This window comes from Semicossyphus pulcher, unplaced genomic scaffold, assembly GCF_022749685.1.
Source record: "Semicossyphus pulcher isolate SPU_LCO1_2020_fin unplaced genomic scaffold, fSemPul1.0.p SCAF_16, whole genome shotgun sequence".
Taxonomy (NCBI): Eukaryota; Metazoa; Chordata; class Actinopteri; order Labriformes; family Labridae; genus Semicossyphus; species Semicossyphus pulcher.
Genome location: NW_027211670.1, coordinates 14,746,679 through 14,764,012, shown reverse-complemented (window position 1 = coordinate 14,764,012; position 17,334 = coordinate 14,746,679). Strand labels below are relative to the sequence as shown.

General features: G+C 41.6%; 1 protein-coding gene across 1 annotated transcript in view; it reads left to right on the top strand.

Moving 5' to 3' along the window:
• Positions 1 to 17,334, top strand: part of nrg3b (neuregulin 3b) — a 233,164-nt gene that overhangs the window by 178,744 nt on the left and 37,086 nt on the right. Inside the window, exon 3 of the mRNA XM_069664997.1 lies at positions 16,629 to 16,702. Coding sequence (XP_069521098.1) covers positions 16,629 to 16,702 — 74 coding nt within the window. The remainder of the gene's footprint in view (positions 1 to 16,628; positions 16,703 to 17,334) is intronic.

Sequence of the window (17,334 nt, the reverse complement as noted above, 5' to 3'; positions counted from 1 at the left end):
AAGGTGTTGACTCGGCCTCCAAATTCCCCATATCCAATTGAGCATCTATGGGATGTGCTGTACAAACAAGTCCGATCCATGGAGGCGCCACCTCGCAACTTACAGGACTTTAAGGATCTGCTCTTAACGTCTTGGTGCCAGATACCTCAGCACACCTTCAGAGGTCTAGTGGAGTCCACTGTCGAGTTGCCCCTGAGCAAGGCACCAAATCCTCAACTGCTCGGGGCGCAATCCATGTGCATGTGCAGCCCCCTCACTCTGACATCTCTCCATTAGTGCATCCTGTTTGTGCATGTGTGTATTCCGGGCCAATGTTTGTGTAACAGAGTGAAAACATTGAATTTCCCCTCTGGGATTAATAGTAGTATACCTTGCTTCCTTCCAACACAATCACTGTGTTCCAATCCAAGGGCTGCAGCCTTCAAAGGCCGTATTTGAAGGCGCCTCGAAAGGCTGTCCCAATTCAAAGGCTCCTTCAGATGCGGCCGACAAATGCGTCCTCCGCTTCCCGTGCTGCGAAGGATCCATCGGTTGCATCCTTCACGGCCCAACGTATCCCGAGATGCATTGCGCGCCAATTCAAACGAAATGGTGGACTTTTTATCTTTATCTTTAAAATAATAGGTTAACTTACTCGACGTTAGTTATGCTAGCTAGCTACCTGTTGCTAGGCGACAGGAGTGGTGTTTGGTGATGCAAGGGTAGACCAGACCGTCTTTATTTCAGTTCGGCTTTAACGGTCTACGCGGGCTATGGATGGAGCATCCTCCGTGGACCGCCTCCTTCGAAGGCTGCAGCCCCTGAATTGGGACACAGCTAATTTTAGGCAGGTGGTCATTATGTTATGGCTGATTGGTGTATGTATTTTAACAGTGGAACATAGTTAATCGACTAACCAATAGATTGCTTTATTTATACATGATTTTCTTTAATATCTTAACGGACAGTTCTTTTCGTCCTCTTTTGCCTCTTCCTCTTGAAAAAAACACAAACAAAAAAAAAGAGGCAACATTGTGACTATCTGCAGGGAGATAATAATTACAGCATAAAAAGCAAAGTTAAAATCCTCAATAAGGTGAGATGCAGGTTGATGTCTTTGCTCTTTAGCAGAGAGATAATAACAGTGTGTGGAAATGTTGATACTTTTTGTCAAGCGACAAAGACTGTAGTTTCCCTCTCCACAGTCTCTCATCATATAATCACAGTATAATCATGTTTTAATGGCAATGCATTCTCCTTTAAGACCAAATTGCTAGCTCAGAGGAAAGCATCCCTCTCAGCCTGTGAAATTAGGAGACGAAAGTCAAGTCGTTCTTACGTCGTTAACCTTTTATTTTGAAAGAAAAAGCAGCTAAATACAGTTTAACAAAGGCTGCAATATATTTGTATATTTATATTTTTATGCAGAAATGACTTCTTAGAGGGGTAATTTGCATTTAAAAGCATATAAAACAGATGCATGTTAAATGTTCCCCCTCAGCTCGCGCACATATTTAAATCCATTCAAGATTCAGATGCACTCCCTCCATGTTTCCTCTGTATTACATGCAATCTGTGATCTGCATCACAGGGTCACCGTCTCAAAGACAAAAGGCCCCCTCTTTCTACGATGTGTCCAGACAAGACTGTGATGTTACACACATCTTCACTTACCCATCGCCAGAGAGGGCGCTGAATTATTCAGGTCACTCTCTCACTCCCGCTGCGATGATGTAATCTTCACCACAGAAGATTCTTCACACCTGAGAGTAAAGTTCAAACCAGGCTGCAGCCAGGAAATAAAAGTTATCACACCCAGGTCTTCCTCCCTCTTTCCCCTGCCATCTTTCTTTATTACTGTTTGATAATCACATTTTACTCTCTCAAGGTGCAGTTCACACACCCCTGCTAAATTTGTAATGTACTGCATCATGGCCGAGGCAGCCAACTGTCTGTGTTGTGTCTGGCTGGCACCTGCTGTTGCCTGCAAAAGAAGAAGAGGAAGTGCAATGAATAATACAAGTCACCGAAATGTCTCTGGTGATTCGGGGAGACTTTGTTTTGATGACTCTCATAATGTCTTAACTGTTTTTTAGAACAGTCAGTGTAAATATTCAGTGTAGTTTTTATTAGCTTAGAAATCCCACTGTACGCATACATTTCACTGTGCATTAGAAGTGGAAATAGCCTCAGGTTTCAAGGGGAAGCTAATGCATACGTGCAGTAAACCTGGAATCTGTTCGTGGCCAGCAGGGGGCGACTGCACTGCCAGTTTGTGCGGAGCCAGATGAGAAAACAGTAAACATTTTTCAAATGAGTTTATGGTCCAAACTGATAGTTTCAAGTCTTCTTCAACACAGTATGATGTTCATTTTGTAAATAATTTTCCCATTTGGAGTTAAATTGATAAAGCAGGGTATGATTTAAGGAGTGAATGCTGCAGCGCCCTGGTGGTCCTTGAAGGTACTGCAGGTGGGTTGCGAGAGGTCATTCACAAAACAAGAGTAGGTCAAAACCTAGTATGTGACTGACCAAATTAGGTCACTGTGCGCTTTTGTGGGCAATGTGTTACAAGGACTGTCCTTATGAGGCCGATGACAACCTGCTTGAAAGCAGGTGCCAGGACAGTCCCACCTACTCCCCCGAACAAAATATCCAGAGCCATATAGACAGAGAGTAGCGTCAGTGGAGGTCCAATGTGCTCCATGATCCGCCATTGCGATGTCACAACTCTCTCTCTCTATGGCTCTGAAAGTACCGACACTCACTCACTCAGTCAGTCAGTCACATACAGACCCATGTGTAGGGCTGACAATACAATCTACACATATATTGAATGGATTATTAATTTGCACTCAATTGTCATTAGCCCAATTTTACATTGAATTTTCTATCAATGATATACAGATATATGGGGATGATCAGAGTTGTGGGAAACTTGGAAATGAGTTGGTTTCATTAGGAAGCATTTTCTCAAACTGAATTATAATTGTATATCCAACTGGCTCTTCATTTAGCATGATGTGTGGCTAAGACAAATGTCCAGAATTGAATGATAAATCATGTTTAATTCCAAATATGCTTTTAGACTTCAACAAATATCACTTCAATCAATATTTTTAGATTTCAAATCAGTCTATTATATATTCTTCAGTTTGGTATTGGCTGTTGTAGGGAGTAGCTTCCTGTAAATGGCAAATTGCTACCACAGTAAGTTGTCAGCAAGAATAGAGAACAGACACCAAGATGGCGACGGCCAAAATGCTAAAATAGTCTCCACAAACCAGTGGGTGACATCACGTTGTTTGTGATGTCACAGAGTCTATGAATGTACAATAAAAGCAACAGTACTTAAAATTGGCTTAGCCTTAAACCAGGACTGAGTCATTGTAAGGTAAACACACAGACCCATAACTACAGACTGTTTAACCGTTACAATGCACATAATCGCTTTGATTTAATTGACGATACCTTTGGCCCTTAAAGTATATTTGGAATTAAACATGAGGTTGTAAGCCCACAAGTGAAATTATGACCATTTTTCTTAGCCGCGCATCACGCTAAATGAAGAACAAGTAGGATAACAAAAACCCAAGTCATTTTAAGGTAATGCTCCCCAACGAAACCAACTCAAGGAGCAATTTGTCTTATTTCTAAGTTTCCCAGCTTGTCTTCTTTTGTTTATTGCGCATCCATTGTGCAACTTCTGTATTTTTTGATTTAATTACAACCCCTCAGAGCCCCAGAAACCTTTCACCTTAAACAAAATAAGTGCTCAAAGTGTGGATAACTTTAAATAAAGACGTCAGGATGTACACGTATATATTCACAGTTACACCTGAAGGTATCAGTCACAGCGCTGTGGCACAACTTGTTTAACACTGTTAACAAAAACACAACATAAATTAAAAAACACAGCTGGCTGCAAACAAAGGTGCTAGCCTCTTATCTTCATGGCTTCCACTCTATGGAATATAAGCTGTTGATTCTTTCAGCTGTGGCACCTCGGAAACAGACCATGTTAATTGATGGTGTTGTGCGAGTCATGTGCAAACACGCCAGATGATCATCGTCAACAGAGCTGATGGATGATAGCGTTATCTCCCCGCCGTATGTGCTTTGTTTGACTTCCGCTGTGCTTTTATTTACTGATAAGATGACAGAAGACATTAGGAAACGCGTCTGGAAATTAATGACTTTAGTTGGAAACTGCAAAGAAGGCACTCAAGTGTTCAATCTTTTAATTATAAATACAGGAAGACGAAATAATACAGTTTGCCAGAGGAAGGTTACTGCAGAGGTTAACAGAGAAAAATGTTGATTTTCAGCATTATATTTGGTTGGAGGTGCAAATCTCCTGCATATTTAACCTATATTGACTGCTGGTAACATTCATCCTTATTCCTTTAAAAGCTTAAAGTATTATTCTCTTCAAAAAACAGAATACAATCTCCAAGTCGGCCCGCATTTCTCTGCAATTGTACGCGCATGCATCCAGAGAGAGACACCCTAAAAGAAATCTCTGAAGATGAAGAAGAGGAATATTCCCCCCCCTGCAGCAGCCTCACCCCTTTCTCTCTCTCCCTCCCTGTGTCCGTCCCCCTCCTCTTTTCTTCCCCTCTGTTATCTCCTCTCCTTTGAAACAGCACCTGTTACAGCGCCGCAGCTCGGGGAGCTCCGTCGTGATGTAGTGTGCACTCCTCCGTGATACAGTGCCAGCTCCCGGTCTCACATTCAGCTCTGCAAACAAGCCGGGACGTCCTCATCCTCCCAGAGCTTAATGACTTCTTGTAGTGTTGTAGATAGGGAACACCGGACCAGAACAGCGTGTGCGCCGTGTCGCTCTTTGTGCTGTGAGCCTACTGAAATATCTTATTTCGCTATAGTTAGCTGGGGTGACACTCGATGGTGGGCCGATGTAAGCGCGTGTTTATCTCGATGAATGAAACGGCTCCTGCGGCAGCCTTGTTTACTGTCTTAGCTGATGAAAATGTAATGATCCCTGCAGCTAAATGGGGACATTGCTGCTCCAATTATATAAGAAAATGCAATATACTGTAAACACTATTTACAAGAGTAAGCTCCTAAAAAGAAGTGAAACCTTATCAAAGAAATGAGGACAGTATAACCTCAAGTTTATTCACCGTGTGTTCACTGCAACATTAAAGTGGCTCATTAGTCAGCGCCCTAATGAAGCTCTAATTAACTCTGTTTGCATTCACAATGTATAAGAGTGCAGATGCTTTGACTGACAAACAAGATCATAATCACAGCGTTAAAGCGCTTTGTATCATACGCCGTGCTTTCATGTCCTCGGTAACTGAAAGTCGTATTAATGCTCTGTTGTGGCAACATAATTATGCCGACCTTAAATGAGGCCAACTATTTATAATTCTAACAATTTGTCTGTTCGTACTGGGTGAAAAGCGCACAGTGCGCAACAACGTGGTGAAGAAAAATGGTAATAACCAAGCAAATTGAAACTGTATGTAAAACTAAGCAACGAAATGGCTAGCAAGCAAGAGTTGGGTTGATTGACGGGTGAGAATCTTCTACCACTGAACCATCTACCATCATAACATCGTGACTTTGGGCGTTGGTTGAGCTCGGTGGTTATAATCGCACTTCCCGTATTAGCTACAGTCCTCAAGGCGGCGGCGGCGGCGGCGCAGGGTTCCACTCTCATCCTCGGCCCTTCACCGCGTGTCACCTTCACCTCTCTTCCCCTGTTTTTTCGACACTATCCACTGTCCTCTCTCTCTCAATAAAGGCCAAAAATATATATAATAATTATGAATTTCAAAAAATAAATTTGCCGCTGCTGTGGCTCTGTAATAGAGCCGGTCGTCTTTCATTCAGAAGGTTGGCGGTTCAATCCCCAGCTCCCTCACTCTACATGTCAAAGTGTCCTTGGGCAAGACACTGAACCCCAAATTGCTCCCGGTGGCAAAGCCATCGGTGTGTGAATGTGATGACTGATTGACAGTTGGGCACTTTACGTGGCAGCCTCTGCCATCACTGAGTGTGAGGATGAATGTGACATGTAGGGTAAAAGCAGCTTTGAGTGGTCCCAAGACTAGAAAAGCGCTATATAAGTACAGTCCATTTACCATTTTACCTGTGACCTTGTCGCGCCTTATTGTGGCTGTGTTGTCATCAGATTTCAAAGCTGTTTGAGAAAGTAAAAGTGTGTGTTGTTCCTCTATTAGTGTCCACTAACAGTGTTTTTTGCGCTGGCAGCTCCTATTTTCTATACAAAACCAGTGTAGTTCAGCTTTTTCAGCTCTCAGCATCCTAAGACCTTTTTTGTTGCTGCGCTCTTAGCTGAAAATAGTTCAAATTTTGGAACACCCCCGCACTCGACAATGTCACTTCACATTGTTTTTACGTTTTATTTGTAAAATGTCCTTAAATAGAAGCAAATATTAAGCATACAGAGCGATTTAAAACAGACTTTTTGCCATTTGAAACACTTTGTCATGCTAGGATTTTATAATCAAAAGGCCTGTGTCCACTAATGCCGTTTTTTTGCACTGGCAGCTCCAACAACCTCAATTTTAGAGTGCTTCTCACCTGCACTTACTGTTGCTAGGTTACGAAAGTTGTCTGAATCAAGTTTATTGCCAGGTAAGTACAAGGAATTCAACTTGGTGTTTCTTTCCTTGTATGAAGCGCTCTTGAAATTGAGGTGGTTGGCGTTGCCAGCGCAAAAAATGCCGTTAGTGGACACAGGCCCTTATATTATAAAATCCTAGCATGTAAAAGTGTTTCAAATAGCAGCAGAGCAGTTTGTCAGTAATGTTACCCCATTCTGTTCATAGGTGGTTTAGCTGACTTTACTGATAGTCATCGACCAAGCAGAGGTGTCAGAGCGGCTTACAAACTACATCTGCCTCAAGCTGTCCATCATCACGCCCTTCTCCGCTTCCATCACAGTTACTTTTGTGTTTGAGAACAAAATAAAACTTGACTTACAACAACACAAATAAAAAACAGCACCCCAATCTCCCAAAAACACTTATTTCATCGTCCATTAGGATGTTTTTACGCTCGACATTGTCAAACACCAAATTGAAAAACATCGTCCAACCCTACAACAAACCAAAGAGGCAGCATATAATAAGAACCGGTATGCTAAGAACAATAGAATATAATATTCAGGGGGAAAAAGCAACCAGTAAGAACAATAAATATTTAACTATGCCCACACTATGTTCATATCCACATACAGTTCTTTTAATAGAAAGAGATCCTCAGTGACAGCCGTCTTCTAGCTTTACCTCTGTTTGGCCTCTTCCTCGGGTACCATGAAAGTTTGTAGCACTGTCACATCCTGGCAGCTGTATATCACTCTTGTATGTAAACATCTCACACTTAGAAATAGACATCCATCAAACTCGCTCAAAGAATAAATCATGTCCGCCCCACCTTTCCTGCTGCACTGCTGCAAGAGTCAGATAGAGAAATGGATGGCGCTTGCGATAACGCTGAAGATGGTCTTATTGGAGGAGTCTTTTGACCTTGTGTAATGTTTTTTTCCTCCTATTTTGTAGCTGTTCTTTTTTCCACGGTAGAAAAATCCGGGTGGATCGCAGCAGACTCATAGAGTATTCCGCCCTCGTACCCCATCAATAACAATGAGAGAAGTGTCAGCCGCTGATTCGGCTTTGATATTGAGAGTGAAGCAGGGATGACTGTGTGCGCCTCAATGCACACATGTGAGTGTGTGATGGGTGTGTTTGTTTATGTGTTTCCTATTATAAAATAAATTAGACCACTGGAGGTCTACTTTTTTCCTCCTCATGAAAAATGGATTCCAGTCAGTCATCCCAACCTTCCCAGTGGTGGGAATTAGTCTGCATTGGACAGGAAATGCAACTTAAATCAACTGAGTGCCCTCCTACTTTGTATTTCTACACTTGATAACATAAATGTGTATATAATGGACTGCAGCAGGTGCCATAGCTCAAAAATGTGCAAATTAAAATACCACAGCATTCACCGACCCCAAGAGTGAATGGGGTTTCAATAATTTATTTCAATATTTAGCAATTAACATAATACCATATTGCATCTGTGCGTTCCATGCATATGCAAATCTTGATTTTATTATGCCTGACTTGTAGGTCAAGTTATGGAAATGAAGGGTAACGCCTAATTCAGTAACACTTAACAACATCAACCGCACCAGTTGGTGTGCAAAAATGAAATGTGGCAGCGATTCAAAAGACTTGGTGCAGTGCGATGAATGTGTCTATTGAGAAGAACCCCTGCTGCCAAATAATGATTGCCTTTGATAGGGAGACTGGAGAAAGTCTTTTCCAAAAAGTCAGGTAATTAAGGCATCGCACATTCAGTCCAATATTATCTGCGTTTCAAATCATTTGTAGATACTTTCTTTTAACTTCCCAATCATCATGTTACACCAGATCAAGTGCCAAGTGTTTTTTTGTAGTGTTCAGTTTCTCCTCCTCGTAAGTTTACTACTGTTTCAAAGAAATGTGTTTACTCCAGAGTCAAAAGTTCTTCATTTAGTTTTGGCAAATACAGCTAGCATGTGAAAGATAGCAAAAGCTATGTGCTAAAGTTCACAGTTAGGCACCTTTAGTCATAAAAATGGAGCCCAGGTAAACACTTATTTGCCAGTAGAAAGATGATTAGAATGAGACCAGTCCCAAGTCTGTAGGGTAAATATGCCACAGTCAGGAGCTGTAGCTTAGCTTAGCATAAAGACTGGAGACAGGAGGAAACAGCTAGCCTACCTCCTTCCAAAGGTAGCAAAACAGTACAAAAACAGATGTGTAAAGACTACATGTGTCTGATTATTTTTAGTATAGTTTTTGAAAGGCATGTCTTCATTGAAAGTTGAGCATTGAAAGTTATCAATTTAGTTTTGGCAAACCAAGCTAGCTTGTAAAATGCCAAGCAATGTGCTAAAATTCAGGGTGAGACAGCTTTAGCGATAAATATGTCCCCTAGGTGAATCAAGGAAGGCTGTTAAAAACTTTTCGTGTTGATACAGAGGCAGTAGTTCTCAAAGACATAGTTTGGAAAATGAATACCTATTTGCTTTCTTGCCGGGAGTTAGATGTTTTAAATGAGACCACTCAGTCTGGAGCCATTTAGCCTAGCTTAACATTAAGACTGCAAACAGGAGGAAACAGCTAGCCTGGCTCTGTCCAATAGTATCAAAACAGTTAAAAAAACACCTGATGTGTTGAAACTACATGTGTGGGATTATGTCTTGGGCACAGTCCTAAACCCTGTTTCCAATCCCTATGCTAGCTAAGCTAAAGTTATGCAAGGCCTTGTTTTTGATTAGATTAAGTGCCCATTCTTTGTAGCGTACAGTGTCTTTTCCTCATAAGCTTACTAGTGTTTGAAAGGCATGTGTTTATTCCAGCAATAAAAGTTATTAATTTAGTTTTGGCAAACTAAGCCAGCATGTAAAATGGCAAAAGCAATGTGCTAAAGTTCACAGTGAGACAGCTTTTTTTTCATAAATATATCATCAAGGTAAATCAAGACAGGCTGTTGAAAAGCTTTTCATGTTGATATAGAGGCAGTAGTTCTTAAGTTAGATGATTAAAATGAGACCACTCTGAAGTCTGGTTTGTAAATATGAAGCTACAGTCTGGAGTAGCCTAGCTTAGCATTAAGACTTGAAACAGGGGGAAACAGCTCGCTTGGCTCTGTCCAATTAATGCTTACAAAACAGTACAATAACAGGTGTGTTAAAACTAAATGTGTGGGATCATTTCTTGGATGAGCACAGTTTTAAATCCCCATTTCCAATTTTTATGTTAGCTAAGCTAACATTATGCTAGGCTTTGTTTTTGATTGGATCAAGTGCCAAGTCTTTGTAGCGTAGGCTACAGTGTCCCCTCTTATTAAGCTTTTCATGTTGATTATGAGTCAGTTACTGTGCTTCCCTCTTTCTTTAGGAATGGCATAACAATATATTGAACTTTACATGCTTTGTTTTAATAAATGATGGCTTTTTGTATAGCTTAAGGTCTCCTTTGAAAACTATTTGAAAGCATTCAATCAGAAAAATGTATTCTTTGATAACTGAAGCTCAGAATGTCAACACATTTGAAAGATTAGCCAAATTAAAGTGTGTAAAGCTTGTACACGCAAGATGAATCGTGTGTTTTTCAGAAAATGTTTGTCCTTTTCTTTAAAACCCTTTTGCAATAGAAGTGTAGAAGAATAATGTGGGAGTCATACCAATTTGACCAGAGCCAATGCAATATGTTTGTTCATTTTACTACAAAAACAACAACAAAAAAAGAATCTGTTTTAGAATTCTGTTTTAATCAGGACATATTTTCTTTTTGTCAGATGCTTCTACATCAATCACTGATGTGATCACAACAAGATGTATTTAGATTTTAGTTGACCCTGAGGATCCATTGAGCAACCGAGCTCAACCTCAGTTTTAACGCCAGCATGGATGGCGAGTCTTCAAGAAAATAGTTTGACATTTTGTAAATATAGTGTTTTTGCTATCTCGGCTAGATTGATACCACTCTCAAGTCTGTAGGGTAAATAAGAAGCTACATCCAGGAGTTGTTTAGCTTAGCTTAGCATAAAGACAGGAAACACGGAAAAGCCTCTGTCCAAAGCTAAAATAACAAAAATAGGTGTGTAAAAGCTAAAAGTGTGTAATTTCTTCTTGGCTGCACACAGTTTTGAATCTATGTTTCCAATCTTAATAAGCTAACGTCATGCTAGGCTAGGCTAACAAGCTTCATACAGTATACACAGCACAGGTTTCTGTTTACAAAATGTCAAATTGTTGATTAAAAATGCTCAGGAAAAAATAATTAAGCTTGAACTGACAATAATGGTCTTCGAACGAAGCTAATGTCATTGTAATTGATTAAAACCTGATGCTGGTTAATGTAAGGGATTAATTCCCTTTTGAATTCCGTATTTCACATTTTATCAAGCTATCAGAGACCAGCAGACATTGTGCTTTCAAAATATGAGACTTAATCTACTCGGCAAGAGCTAAACCCTGTGGGAGCAGTTCTCACTTCCAATAAGCTCCCTCCCATCTGCCTCATCTGTAACAGCTCGTATGCTGTTATTTTATAGGACATGTGGAAGCTAATATGCTCGGGCGTCAGTCGGTAAATGAAAAGTTTGGTTGACATGATCACATCCCCGTCCCTTCCCCTCCTCCTTCAACCTCTTTTCCCTCCTCTCGCTCTCAAACTATCCTCCATTTTTCTTAGCGCTAATTAGCAGGCAGGATGGTGATTAGCTAAGAGGCAGCACTCCCCACCCCTCCGTCATCCTCCAGACTCGGAGGTGTGTTTTCCCTGCGACTGGAACATGTGTTAAAAGCAGCTGGGTAGTCACAGACAGCTCTAGAGCTGTGGGGGAAAACATGCTCCGAGTCTATAGCTGCTGCTTGTACACACTAGCGTCTGCAGGGTATAAACACACACTGGAAAATGCTGTCATATTTGCCCCAATCCAAACACAAAAACACACACATCTGGGTTCTTTTTTCAGACATTCCCCCCTTTTGTTCTCCCATTTTCCCTCATTCGAAATCCACACCCAAACACACACTCAAAAGCGCGTCATTATCTCACATTGTTTGTCACCCATTCAGGCATTCGACGCCACGTTCGCACAAACACATTTACAAAGCATTGTTTGCATCTCATTGAGGGATGGCTGAGCTTGTTTCACAGTGCTACAAAGATGCTAAAAGGGGGGGGGGGAGATAGATGGAGACATAGACAAACAGAAAAGCAAGCCCAGACGTAAACAGATAGCCAGACAGGCTTTCTGCCTTCGGGTTTGTGATTCAGAATACTAACAAGGCATCTCAGCTCACAACCAGGGAGGGAAGGTGTGATGTAGGCCGGCGCCGAGCAATGGGAGGGGAGGGATGATTTACCCTTGAAATCTGAGTGGTTGTCTCGAGTTCCTCCCTGAAATTTACAGTTCATGATTGGCTGTTTGCCTCGGCTCGGCGCACTAACAAAAAAGGGACAGTGCTTGCTTTTTATACCAAATAGACCAACATAGGGTAGAAAAGAATCTAAGATGAATGCTTCTCCTGTGGAAGTTTAACCCTCTTCCGTTGTGGCGCTAACTTAATTTCTCCCGTACAAAGGCGCTTTTAATTTGGTAATTAATCTGAAATCTTTGCATTAGTCATCTGGGCAGCTTTACGCATCATAAGACATATTCTTTTGCATATTCCATCCAAGTGTGCGGCCGATTAAATGGTCTTCATCTCTATGCTGATAACTTTTAAATGGACATTCTGTATTCTGTACGCGTTGTGAAAGATGACCATAACAATCCAACGGATGTGTTTCAGCACATAAAGTAATTATAATTGATAATGTATTGTGTAAATGATACATTAAACCAATCCTGGCTTTCAAATGCACAGTGGTCAGGACATGAAGACAATGACCTAATATGCAACCATCATCTGCATAAAAGCGACATTAGACGATTGTACAAATTGATTTAAGCCTAAATACTTGGTTTTGCCAAAGCTTAGCTTCTCTCTGTGACAATACAACATGATATCAGAATACAGGGGTATTTTAGTTGTCTCTTTTTCAGCCTGTTTAAGAACAAGAAGTCTGGCGGTGGGAGACACAATGACAGAGGAGAATAAAGGTCTTTATCCCCTCCTTCGGTTGCCTTCTCAGAGAATTATAGAGGTTTTTGTGCTTATTACTTTTGGGCGGGATTTGACATAAAAGTTTGAAGTTTAAGATTTGATTCAAGGGTATTTTCACACATCGGTTGAACGCTAATGGGTCCAACAATTTAGAGCAGTTACAGAGCTTTTAGTGGCACATAACGGTTTCAACAATCACGCCCCGCAGCTTGACGGGGTGCTGATCGCTATGAGCAGCAGTGAGATCTCAAAGGCTTTCACTTACAAGAACACCTGTCTTTTTAAGGTGACAATAATCAGCACTTTTTTATAATTACAATGGATCAAATGTCTATGTTAAATGGGATGGGAAAGGGATCGCTTGTAATGATGAACCCACAGAGAATTTCTGCGCAGCTGTACTTTGAATTTTAGCCTCTTTTAGCTCCTTGTTTTGGTTTTCTGGTCGACAAATTTGGTTCCAGTTTGTTTTTTTGTTGGTTGTTTAAAGCAGCAACACACGGCTGCATCCAGGACAAAAGCAAAAAGACAGAATAAAGGTCTAGCTTGGTGAACATAGTGCACGTAGAGCTAAAAACAACTTAAAGCATAGTGGACACAGGACTCACAAGGTCACCAGAAACATGACCCCGTGCTCCGTGACACCGTTAACTTAAAGGACGCTAATTTGTCAGTGTTGTGTTCACAGATGGCTTCTGCTGCCTTCAAGTGTCCAAAACTATAATCGATGCAGGTTAGCAGCTCCCCCGTTGAGTGATTTATGGATTTTGTTCTTAGAGGTGGTCTCTGTTGGGGGAAACACAGTTTTTCTGACTAAACAAGCACAAGCTTCAGAGGCAGGGGCATTTTCTTTCGGAGCCACAAAATCACCAAGCAAGTGCAAACGGAACAAAAAGTTCTCAATCTTGTCAAACGCAGCAGCTTGGGCCGTGGCCTTCGCAAGTACCACTCTAGCGTCCTTCCGTGCAGGACAGGGCTCAGCAGTTAATAAGCTATGATTAATATGCAATGTGCGGTTAGCTATAATACATAAGCAACATCTGGTAACTTTTCTAAATACAGCTTGCTGTGAAGGTTCTCAGTCATGCAGGTCACTGTAATTGGAAGCTGAATCAAAAAGGCAACCGGGCTTGGTCGAAGTTCTTGAAGACGTTTCCGCTGCAGTTTGAAGCTCAATCATTAACACGTGGTTGATGTTGCAGAACAGTCGCAGCTTGGTTATGTAAAGGCACCAAAACTACCCTAAGTCAGGGGGTTCCAAAACTGGAGGAGGTTAAAGCAGATAATGTTGGGCACAGCGCTGCACATGCACTAACAAGCCTATTTCAACACTGTATTATTGTCTTTTAATTTAAGAAAGACTGGAAGCAGAACACAAGTATACATCTCCATTTATAGACTGCAGCACTGATTGGACTTACGATAGACACACAGGTGATGTCTGTGTGCGTCTGTATGCACAAAGAGCAGCAGACACCTCACTGTTGCTGTCACGTGCAGACTTATATATACCTATAGAGATGAGTGGGCACTATTTATGGAGAGGGGCAAGTCCATTTGCCTACCTACGTGCACATGTCCCTGTGTTTCTCGTGCTGCTGTAAATTGAACTGCTGCTACTGATGCTGTCTGTTGAAACGCCCTCGGGTGTCATGTGGCAACAAAGAAAAAACTGATGACACATTTTTAATTGATTGGTTTTATTAAATAATTAACTACTTTTTTTTATGTTTTGACAATAATAGATAAAATGTGCAATTTTAAATCATTTAAAATGTTTATATGTTTTTTGGAAGGCATCTCGCGACCCCGTCGGTGTCTTGTGACCCCCACTTTGGGAACCCCTGCCCTATGTAACTGGCTTACTCATTAAGAAGTCAACTTCTTAAAGGCTTTAAAGACAGGGCATTATGCTGGTTCACGTTTTAACACATATATATAATGTTACAATTTTGGATGTCTGTACTAAACGTGGGTTTCAGATCTGTAGGTAAAAGTATGTTGGAGTAATCCCCAGGCTTCTCAGCTAAGTCTGCAGGCTGCTGTGAACACCAGGTTTCACACAGTGTTTTCTACACGGCTGCACTTTGTGACATCGCAAAGTGTTTTTAGAAGAAAGCGGGCTAGTAGGGGCGTGGTTTTTTAAAGCGACAGAGCCTGACTGAGTCGTTTCAGGCAGAGGTCTGTATGAGGGCCTGCACAGAGCACCATTGTGAGATAAATTTTGAGTTTTTTTAACTGTAAATTATGCTAAGCTACTTCACAGGTATCACAGAGTGAAATGTGAAGCTTAAAATATGAAGCTTGAAATTAGCATAATACCCCCCCTTTAAATGTCACTCTTTGTTCCACACGAAATTCGTCATTCCTTGACACGTGTTTTCTTTAGTCCATCCAATGCCCCAGACCAACACTTTAAGTAGACTTTCGTGCTCCTTATGTTTGTGAAGTCTTGAAGACAGTATACCTGCAGCTTCTATTGATGCATTGGGCCAGTGACCAAGCTGCCATGTTTGCGATTGGGGAGAGAGAATGGGCCGGAGCAAAATGAACCCAGGTGAAAATGCAGATGCAGCTGCATTAGCAATACCATCAGCTTTGAGCCAGCATGAAATTGTGTTTGTTTTCATCAGCTCAGAGGTTCCATACTGCACTACAGAGACAACAGGAGAGATTATAAACTGCACATATTGAGCTGAGACACAGTGGTCGAATGGAGCTCAACCTGCAGCTTGAGATGTGTGAAACAAAGAAGAAAAGATGACAGTCACAGTCACAATCACAGCTTTCACTCGTTCCTCGGCCTTAAACCAGCAACTTGTGATCTCCGCTGCTGCTCTGTTGTTGTTGGCACTGTTGTTGTTTTATTTCTCTCCAAGCTATCAGGTCAAAGCCGAGCTGAGTAAGACCGAGTGGTCCACTTCTGCCTGTCACTCATCCGCTGCATTATCCCGCGTGTGGGTTTCAGTGACACTGCTGGAAATGCGCTGGACAGATATTGATGGATAATGTGTGAGTGTAAATCCCGGCAGTTTGCCTACGATATGTCATCGACTGATGCAACGGAGGCAATGTAGACAATGCTGACATATCGCTCACTCATGTGCAAGTTTATGTTGAAACAGACACATCAAAGCAAATCCCACCAATTGTCTCCCTTAAGCCGTGAGAGAGCAGAGGGACGGATCATCCCACTGACTGCGCGCACAGTATGGCCACTGCTGAAGATGGGAATAAAAAGTGACTAAGTCCTCTTTGAGACAGAAAAGTATTGAGGATTGTGCCAAATGAGGGACGAGGAACAACTCCAAAAAGTTTTATTTGTGCCCTGAACTTTTTGTTAAATTGTCTTTTATTTTGAAAGTACAGGCCTTTAATTCTTCGACTCAAAAGAACACGTTTTTTTTAACGTATAACAACCAAAGAGTTTGCATTTTAAAGGGTATCAAATGCCAAACTTCATACTTCCGTGGATATATTTATGACAGTTGCTGGGGGATCTGCAGGCTTCAGGGATATTTATTTGATCATGAAGGCAAATAACTCTTCAGTGCCAGGACTTTGTTTATACGCATGTTCCAACTATGGCAGCTTCCCTCCTCACTGTAAATCCTGCGTCGCCCGCTTCACGCCAAGTTCTCTCCATCCCAGTTCCCCCATTTTCCTCCACTGGGACCTGGCATTCCTGTCAGTCATGTGCTATCAGTGAGGCTACAGGCCCTGCTTAGGAATGCCCAACTATCTTCCCTTCCCTCCTTTTCTCCTCACAACACCCCTCTCGACGCTTTCTGTGTATCTCCCTCCTCCACCTCGGTCCTCGGCGAGCACTTTACACTCCATTCAGTCGTAGTTTTTACGTTTCCTGTCCTTAACTTTCCTTATCTGAAAGGCTCGCCAGCTGATATCTCATGCCGTACTATCTCCTTGCATGGCTTGTCTTACTTTTAATCTAACATTTTGCTTTTTCTTTCTCTCTCTCTTGCAGGTGTAAGGAGGGCTACCATGGACTCCGCTGCGACCAGTTTGTACCCAAGACAGATGCTATCCTGTCAGACCCAAGTACGCTCCATTTTCTTTTTTCATCCCATCCTCCAGTACTGGTGTATTGATCTTCAACATAAAAAACAAATTCAAACCAAGTGCGTTACATACCCTTGAGCGAATCTCTGACTGTACGGTATCAGTCAACAAGATAAATATAAATCAAGTGCCTTATATTAACTCCTGCAGCACAGGATTGAGCTGTCCTCTGGGCCCGTAGAGTGAATAAAAAACGACCAACCGTGATTATAACGTCCACCAGATTGAGTCAGACTGGAGGACGTCGCTTTCAATCTCTCTTGTTTTCATATCAATTCATTCATCAAGAAATAAATTAAATAAAAACCATTTGATGGTATTTTTATAATCCAGGTAAGGGAGAATTAAAAACAGGCTGGTTGTAGAGAGAAACCTGGGCCTCGTCTCTGCCTGAGGCGCTTTCTTTCTGCTATAACAACCTGCTTGCTGTGCATTATCAACCGTATTACACAGCTGCTTACTAAATTTGATACAAAATATTGATTTGGAAATGATTTTATTTCTCCCGTAGAATAATAGTCCGTCTTATTCTACAGTTTGAACTGTGTCCATAGCAACGGTCAAATCTGACATTTAGCCTACCTATCGCCCATTCTACATTCCTACAACAC